This window comes from Cryptomeria japonica, chromosome 1, assembly GCF_030272615.1.
Source record: "Cryptomeria japonica chromosome 1, Sugi_1.0, whole genome shotgun sequence".
NCBI classification, from domain to species: Eukaryota; Viridiplantae; Streptophyta; class Pinopsida; order Cupressales; family Cupressaceae; genus Cryptomeria; species Cryptomeria japonica.
Genome location: NC_081405.1, coordinates 440,659,209 through 440,668,423, shown reverse-complemented (window position 1 = coordinate 440,668,423; position 9,215 = coordinate 440,659,209). Strand labels below are relative to the sequence as shown.

The 9,215-nt window shown below is 34.5% G+C and overlaps 2 protein-coding genes across 2 annotated transcripts; one reads left to right on the top strand and one right to left on the bottom strand.

The window, feature by feature from the left end:
- Nucleotides 1-1,809: 1,809 nt before the first annotated feature.
- LOC131066010 (E3 ubiquitin-protein ligase RING1-like) lies at nt 1,810-2,337 on the top strand. The gene has a single exon (XM_058000689.2). It carries the CDS (start codon nt 1,810-1,812, stop codon nt 2,335-2,337), a length of 528 nt encoding a protein of 175 aa, XP_057856672.2.
- Nucleotides 2,338-2,799: 462 nt separating this feature from the next.
- LOC131066015 (uncharacterized) lies at nt 2,800-7,961 on the bottom strand. Its single transcript, XM_059210353.1, has 4 exons — nt 6,988-7,961; nt 6,836-6,898; nt 3,844-4,191; nt 2,800-3,185 (listed from the first exon to the last, which is right to left on the bottom strand). The coding sequence occupies exons 3-4, from the start codon at nt 4,072-4,074 to the stop codon at nt 2,853-2,855; spliced, it is 564 nt and encodes a 187-aa protein (XP_059066336.1). The 5' UTR covers nt 4,075-4,191; nt 6,836-6,898; nt 6,988-7,961; the 3' UTR covers nt 2,800-2,852.
- Between the last annotated feature and the right edge of the window lie 1,254 nt (nt 7,962-9,215).

Sequence of the window (9,215 nt, the reverse complement as noted above, 5' to 3'; positions counted from 1 at the left end):
TTTTAAAAAATTTGTGTCAATATTGGCGAATACATGGGTGTCCATCGGTGGTTTCTTCCATTCGTCCGAAAACATCAGAGCAAAATTAAGACTAATAAATATTCAAGCCGTGTATGATCTGGTGGCGAATAAACCGTGTTTCAAAAATAATGTCCAACCAAAAGGTGGCGAAAAAAAGGGCCATGGGACAGATTTTGCATGAACACGAGGCGATCTGACCACTCGTATAACGGTTTTATTCGCCAAATTCCTGACGCGATTGACCTACACAATTCGCCACTAAAAAAACTGCTAAAGAAGATCAACAGGCTTCAAGCGGTGACTGAGGCAGAGGCTTGTGGCAATAGCTTGACGCTAGATGAAAAGGACAAGAAGGTTTGGAAGGATGCTAATGATATGACCTAAAAATTGGAAGAATGGGAGACTATGGGGGACAATCTCAAGGATATTAATGCAAAAAATTCTTACAGGAATGAGAGGAGAGATGTGCTAAGCTAAAGGTAAATCATGAGGCTTTGAAAAGAAAGGTTGATGAAATGACTACTCTTGAGTCAGGAAATGGTGATAAAGAATTCAACCTCTCTACATGCAAACCAAGAGGAGATAGAATGAAGGTGAAGAGGAAGAGACACCCAGAGTCTCCTTCTATGGCGACGAACCCCCTCACCTCTATTGTCAAGGCTACTGTGGATTCGAACACTCTAGCCTCTAGGAAAGATTCTAATAAAAAGTTGTCTTTTCTTAAAAATTTAAAGTTCCTTACCATGAATGGCAGGATGATAATTCGCTTTCTCGGTAGACCATTCCTTTGCGTCTTTATCAAGTGTTGGTTGTTGTCTATTTTTTGTTTTTGTGTTTAGTGGTTATGTCTAGGTCATTTGTTGGTTTTTTTTTTTGCATGTTTTTGGTCTTTTGTGTTTTTTGATTGGATGTGCACACCTCATGTGCCCTAGGTAGTTGATTAGTGGATATGTAAAGGTTTAGGCCTATCCCACTTTAATTAACCAAAACAAGTAAGTTTAATATATGTATATGCATATGTATGATCTTTATATATTTATAAAAAAAAAAATTTTAATAAATTGCATATCAGTCCTACAACTCTTTACACAAACTCTTTACACAAATTGCACCTTGCCACCTTGCCACAACCTTTTATGTAAGTTGTGGCTTGTGTAAACATGTTACAACACTAGCTAAGGATTGTATCTTATTTGCTTATTTTTATTCAATTATTTTATTCTAACTTTTGAAAAGTAAAACATGTATATATTTTCATATATATATAATGAAAATGCAAAATTAATTAATTTTAAAGAAATGTTTAGATTTGCAAATTTTGATTTTCAATATTTTAATAATTTACAAAATTAAGAGAGTTTTATATAGTTTTAATTTATTTTTTAAAATTTATACAATTTTTACCCAATTAACTAAAGTCTAACTTTGGTTGAATTCACAGATTATATTCAACTTATTAAGTTATAATTACACAAAATTACTATATATTCTTTGATGTCTTCAATACATCCCATATTCTTTGATGTCTTCAATACATCCCACAAATTCGCATACTAAATTGAGCATCAGTTATACATTATATTATTTTCCGCTTATGTCATCTAAAACTAAATCATAGACTATATTATTTTCCGCTTATCGCCTGTTTTGAGGGGTCGCCAGAAGAAACTATTCTTGACGCTTCTTTCACTACATATTGCTAGATGACAACAATGCATTCCACAAATTCGCATACAAAATTGAAAATCTTTTCACCATTAATTTGCTAAGCATCAGTGAAGTGAAGAAATGCAAATGCAGGAGGAGAAGGAACTTGCCGAGTGGTGCACAAGCCTGGAATCCCGCATGGGGGATTTACGTATCGAAGCCACCAAGCTATTCATGCAAGCAAATTGTTTTATGAACCGCCAAGCTCTGCCTCATTGTTTGCAACAGCTTAATAGCCGTCACGATTCATTATATTCTGAATTTCTCCTGATTGAAGTTCATGAGGACCGACTCCCTGCTCATATTCGCTGGTTACGTGGGGTCTTCAATACCTTTGATTCTCTTCGGAAAAAGATCGTCAAGATAATGGAGAATGAAAGGAAGGCGAAAGAATTGGTAGAGGGACTGCCCATTGTAACAATTTCAAATTTTCATGTTGATGATGGACTTTTCTGTGGAGTTTGTAGGGATGATTTTATTTTGGGAGAAGAAGTTCGAGAAATTTCTTGTATGATCCGACACATTTTTCATTCTCACTGTATTTGGCCATGGCTTGAGGATCACAATACTTGTCCCATCTGTACCACGCCATTCTTTATGGAAAATTAGCTAAGATCTCTAACAGAAGGTCGATATTATAGTGTGCACGGAAAGAATTATTGAAAGTGATATTACTAGTTGTGAATGCTTCATTTTCTTAAAATTGCCCGGGTTTTGCTGATTTGAACTACACTGAATTGTATCAGACAAAAATACACGCATCTATTGTCAGATTTTATTAATTAGAAATTAAAATACATATTTAAAACAAAAGTGGATCGACACACGGCACGTCAAAATCACAGGGGATAGAGATATTTAGATTAAATTTTTATATCTTGAAATTTACAAACATACTCACGATATATTTCTATTTTTTAATTTGTTTTGTTTTTTTTATTACTTATGATTGCTGAATTGATACTCATATAACTAACTAGCGCTTGCACTTGGGAGGTGCAATGTGAACTGCCGATAGGAGCTTATATAAGCTTTTGCCAAAATCCTAATACTTATTCTGTTAAAAAAAGATTGAGCAAACTTTAAATGGACTCGTTGCATTTGAAAAATTATTTACATAAATGTTAAGTAGAAAAGTAGCTTGTATCTGCATATGTATCTGCATATGTATGGAAATTGTCACAAATTTTAGAGCAATAAAATGTACTCCATTCTGGGGAACAAGGTAACAATGGATCTAGGGAAAATAGTAACATTTCATACATGGAACTACAAGGAAATGGGTAAAAATTTACATGTATTCGACTGTGAAAGAGTGACCCAATGAAGTAAGGCCAGGACATGCCAATACCGGTTCCTGCCATTATTATCAGAAATCCAATGCTGTATCCAAATGTCATGCCAGCCAGCCACATTGAAGGTGCCGATGGTAGCAGAAAAACAGGAAACAAACCCATTTACCCAATAAGCACAAATACAAATGCATTCACACTAAAAGTTGTTGCTTCCCAATCCGAGACTAGTATAATCACCTATCATAAGGAACAAAATAAGATCTTTATGAGAAGTAAATTACTTTTTAGGACCAAGGGAAGGCAACATCCATGTAATTTGTCTTCCAATATCTAATACAAGAACAAAACCAATTCCAATCTAACTATTCATAAACAAATGATAATAAAATTTAGCAAAAGATTTGGAATATTCTAAAATACGGATATCCTACTCCTCCATCTACTTCCTCAACACTTGCAAATATATCTTAGACCACTTAGAATATGTTATGACTCACAATCATTTGCAGCCAAATAGCCAGAAACAACTACAAGCATATATTGCAGTTTGCACGTGTGCCCATTAACACACAGAGAGAGAAATCAATGCTTCAATCCCTCCTGCTCATTCTCATGTTAATGCCCATCTAAATCTAAAGTATGTCAAATTTTTCTATCCAATTGCAGTCGATATGTCCAAAAAATACAATAGCATGCACTCACACCATTATGCCATCTCAACTAAAGCTGCACTCGATATTAAATTTATCAATGATAAAGGAACATTAAAAGTTATTTCTAGAAATCTCCAAAGGAAAGAATAAGAACATTTTCAAACCTAGTCGATTAGAATTGGCATTTCCCAGATGATAAAAGCAGCTACAAGAGCCAATCGACTAAAGCATAATAAAACCACCTTAATCCACCGGCATATGCAATACTTGTTTGCTTTTTTCATGGCTTGCAACCTCCCAAATTCCTGGGACTCTGGTTCATCTAGAAAACCTAATCTAACATAATCAGTTTTTTCCTGACATGTCACCTGCCTAACATTCAGAATGACTTCCCTCATTGATCCAATGTCACCTGCCTAACATTCAGAATGACTTCCCTCATTGATCCAATAGAAGCAATGGACAACTTCTTGTTCTTTTCCTAACTATGAACAGGCCAATCCAGTCACGTGAATCTGTACACAGATCACAAAAAACAAGGTTCATGTTAAGGGTTTATATGGCCTTCATAATTGTATGTAAAACAGCTCAATTTGAATTGTTTCAATAGAACTTATTAATTGTAATAAAAATAGAATAAGTCTGATCCTAAAGAGAATTTGTAATAATTACACTTAAAATGAATGCCAGCCCCTGAACAGATTGCCCTTTCTTGTTACGACTGTATGTCAGCAGTCTGAAACCCTCCAAGAAGTCCATGTGTGGGATGATGGAATCTTAATCTGGAATACCATCAAGAGTTTGGTTCTTCTAGAATCATAAGATTCTTTATAATAATTTCTTCAAAGATGCGAAGGTGTTTATTTCAAATATATTGTTCTTCTTATACATTACTAGTGCAAGGGTTTGTACATAGTTTAATTCATTAAAATTCAATACAATTTTGACAATGATCTAAGGAAAAAAAGAAAGACTTTTTAAGTAATACTATTTGTCAAAACCTGATTTTTTTTTGGATTGGTTCTCATTATTTAAAATCACAGTTTAAGCCCATGAATGTTAGTTCTTCAGGTCATACCCACAGCTTAGCACCATGCAATAGCTAAACATGATGTACATCATAAGCCAAAGATGACATCCCTTACACTCGAGCCCATTTTGAAACAACAGATCAAACACAATATGCAGCAGGGTTATTTTTCAGCTTGCCCCTATGCACTTTAAAGCTATAACGGGTTATCTCACTCTTTATGTAGGGTCTAGGCTATTTCAACCCAATGACCAAGCCTGAATGCTGTGGTTTTGAACCTGCAATTGTAATATGTATTTAGTTCAACCAAATCTATTTCTATAGTCAGATTGAAGATTACAAGCAATTTAAGATTCAAACATTAGAACCCGGCATAATATACAATAGTCCATAGCAACTGCTCTGATGATAAATTTACCCTGTGACAACTCTGGTTCAACCATATGATCTGCATCTATTGAAAAAGAACAAGATACCGCAGTTAGTTTTTGTAATTTATATTTATTATGAGTGTATCATGCAGATGAAGTTTGCCTCTTTCACTTGTAAGGGAAAAGAAATGCACACACACCAAAAACTTTTTTCATACAAAACAAGCTTTGGGATGAAAGTCCCCAAGTTGATGCTTTATGGTCCTCCTTTTTCTGCAGTCCTAACATCAATTAGAAGTGCTTGTGTGTTTTTTGAGTTCCCATTCCTCTTGATTGTTAATCCTATACATGAGAGAGAGGCCATAGAAGAAATGACCACTCACTGTAATTGGTCCTCAAAGAGATAGCTTAATACACAAGCTACAAAAATCAAATAAGTCTAATTAAAGGATGACAGTCAAAACTCCAGAAAACTAACAAATAACAAAAAATGTCTGAATGGAATTAACCACATTGATAATAACTCTATGACAATAGAAGATTATAAGGATTATATACTGCAAAAGTTTGCCCATTTGGATCAGGATTTGGGGTGAATGTCCGCAGGTTGACATATTAACATCTTTCCCTCAAAGGTTATAGAAGGAATGAATACTCATGTAAACTGGCCAACAAAGACATAACTTGATACAGGTGGGTATTAGGATCCCAAATCATATCCACCCTCATAGATAAGAAGAGTTATCAGGTCATAAATATTTATCTTCGGAATACTAAATTATGTAAATCAAGAACATTGGGAGTAGATCATTGTCGTTAAAGTGCAGGAAAAAGACCGATTTCTCTTTTGCTAAGGATGAAAATTTATCCCTCCATGCTTCAATGGAGCAGCTTCACTTTTGAGTTTCACTGACCAATTTTAATTATTCTTAGACACTGACATAATCTCTTTATGACCTGTCTCCGCAGTTGTGAAAAGAACTAAACCGCAATAGGCCCTACATTTATCGACAAAACATTAAAGCGTATTGCTGAACAACCCTAATGTAAAGTTGAACTGATAAACACTAATTGCATTTACCGTTGACAAAGAACCACAATATTACAAGGCCTTTTAGACATTAAATACATCTAGCATTAATCGAAAACCCTACTGTAGCACAGACAATCACAGAGCTATTGGCATGAATTGTCTACAGACTTTTATGCCCTTAAATGGCTCCTCAAACCAACACCCAATTATGTACAGTGAATTCTCTTGTAATGTATAATTAGATGGAATCCCTGAGTTGCCAGAAGCATCCCAATAGCGGCGACTAGGACATACCCCTGTATGAGAGTGCGCAAGCAGCCAACCTTACAAGTACAGGTTGGCACCTCGAATCCCATCAGCTCAAAATCAGCAAAAAAAAAACAACGAGGATTTGAGAAAAAAAAAAGGCGCAAAAGCCATACCCATTTGTCAATAGGTAAATAAAACGTATGAATAGTCCCAGTTGATCCGGAATAAGGCCATAAACAATATCTCATAACTTAATACGGTAATGCACTGTGAAGAAGGATCGGGCCATACCCATTTTCTTAAAACACCCAATTGCATTGATAATGTGATACTAATATTTCCCAAACATACCACAAATGCTCTATGTCTACAATTAATTGTAATGTAAAATAAATCATATATCCAGAGTCAATGCATAGATCAACTTCCTTCAGATAAACAAAATGTATGAAGAATACTGGTTCCCGCTTTGTTACCTCTCTTGCCCTGCAGTATCCCATATCTGGGCCTTGTCCAGCTTCCCATCAATAGTGACACTCCTAGTGACAAATTCCACTCCAATGGTTAACTTAGATTCCAGACTGAATTCATTCCTTGTGAACCTTGAAAGCAGATTAGATTTAATTACCCTGCTAGAGCGGAAATTTTCTTGGACAACCACTCCTCGTGAATCTTGGGAAAGTGACAGAGAACTGTTCGCATGGCAGACGACATAATTGAATGCGTGAATAAATATACAGTAATCTCTGGTTCTTCAGAATATTATCGCCACCAGCGGCTTGAAATACTGCGTTACGAACAAACCCTGGGCGTCGGCCGCACAGCAATCCAATGTGCTACACACTTTGTTTAGCTTTTCTTTTACTCTGTTGCTTTGCTCGCTTGATCTAACAGCCGAGACAATGGTGGTTGCCAGCGAGCTTGGACGCCATGGTGGGAACGCGTGGGGTGCAGGACGCACGCGGGCAAGCACGACAATGTCCAGCACACCTGCAGTAACCCTAGCCCACCGACGAAGCCACGTGTTACACATGGTTGGAATGTCCAGCACATCTGCAGTTAACCCTAGGCCAGCGATGGGGCAATCTCAATCCCAATGTATTCTTTCTTTGCACTCGAAATCTACAAAAAAGTTGTGTAGAATTAAGTTGTATGATGTAGAAAGTTTGTGAAGTAGAATCTAGAGAGGATTTGGGTATTGCATATGGAATATGAATCATAGATCGGATACATCTGCCTAAGATTTGTTTAGGGGAAAATAATTTGCATCGATTTCACAATTTGTGATATTTCTGGTGCTAATCTAAACGACTCTATGAAACATGGATCCTTGCAAGAAACTACGCCCTTGATTAAAGGTTTTTTTTGTGCCTTGTATTCTCTCTTTTAATTACCACGAGGAAATATTTTTACCATTATCTCAATGTGATTTCTTTAAAACGGATAGTTCTTGATGCAGTAACCGTATAGGATTGTGTCCTTCTAAAACGGTATATGTTCCAGTGCACTGTTATGTTGTGAACTAAAACAGTTGCTTCCAGGTGACGTTATTTTTTGTCAATTTCATTTTAGCCTAAGTTTGTATGGCTGAAACAGAGTATAAAATTCAGCTTACTTACATTACGTATGAACAACAGAACAACCCTGTATTTCCAAATTCCAACTTAACTTGCCTTTTCTAGGTTCCATTATAGTACACGCATGAGACTATTATATAAGAAAATTAAAATGTTGCAGTTTATTCCGTTCGCTTATTCTTTTTTGTTATAGCTAAAGTTATTCTCTACTACAAAAATATTTTGTGTGTAAAATGAAAGGAGTTCTAATAAAATTGCCATTTCATATTATTTTGTTATCACAGAAATAGAGTAGAGAAATAAAGTATATGATTATCATACTTCCATGTAAGTTGCAAATTATAAATTAATATTACTAAAAATTTTAGGAGAGGTAAATGTAAATTAGTATAGTAATTCTATTTAAATAAATTCTTGAAAAGTTTTATTTTCCAAAACGGTAAATGTAAATTAGTATAGTAATTCTATTTAAAAAAAATTCTTGAAAAGTCTTATTTTCCAGAGAAATGTAAATTAGTATAGTAGTTCTATTTAAATAATTTTTTGAAAACTCTTATTTGCCTTGTATTGCCTTTGCCTCTGTATAGTGCTTAGGTTGAAATTAAGATCTAGCTTCATTAGAATTAAATAGCACTCAGATTATTATTTGATTATTACTTACCATTTACTTAGAATAGTTCGGTTCTTAAATTTATTTAGAACCTCACTGAGAGTTGCAGGTCTGAACTTAAGGTTCTTATCTCAGCAGGTGTACAGAAATATAGTGATTTAAATCTGTTTATAATTAGGAGGTATTTTTCAAATGTTAATGTCATAAGTTACAAGGTATTTTGTTCTCCTTTTTTAAAAACCTCTATCAATAGATGAGTGCTTTTCTTATTCTGTTAAAAATCTGCTAAAATTTCTTCATCAATTGTATTTTTTAAATAATAAGAGTATAAAAACCTATTGATTACTGCAAAGTAACACAATTATCATCCCAAATAAAAGTCTTAAACTATGTAGAATAAAATTGATTCATGATCAAAATTCAATTATATTTCTTCAATCATCATAATAAGTCTACATTATCATCCCAAATAAAAGTCTTAAACTATGAAGAATAAAATTGATTCATTACCAAAATTCAATGATATTTCTTCAATCATCATAACAAGTCTACGCATTTATACGACTAATTTTGACACTATAATATTATTGTTCTCCTCTCTTAAAAAGCTCATAATTCTTCGGAGACACCTTTACAAAATAATGAGTGTTGTTCATGGTTTACAATAAG

Bases quoted from the DNA above. Each gene is read 5' to 3' on its own strand.
- LOC131066010 (XM_058000689.2), top strand. From the start codon at position 1,810: ATGCAAATGCAGGAGGAGAAGGAACTTGCCGAGTGGTGCACAAGCCTG.
- LOC131066015 (XM_059210353.1), bottom strand. From the start codon at position 4,074: ATGAGGGAAGTCATTCTGAATGTTAGGCAGGTGACATGTCAGGAAAAA. The intron at 3,186-3,843 runs TAGGTTTGAAAA...CTTATTGGGTAA, and splicing joins AAATGCCAATTCTAATCGAC to ATGGGTTTGTTTCCTGTTTT.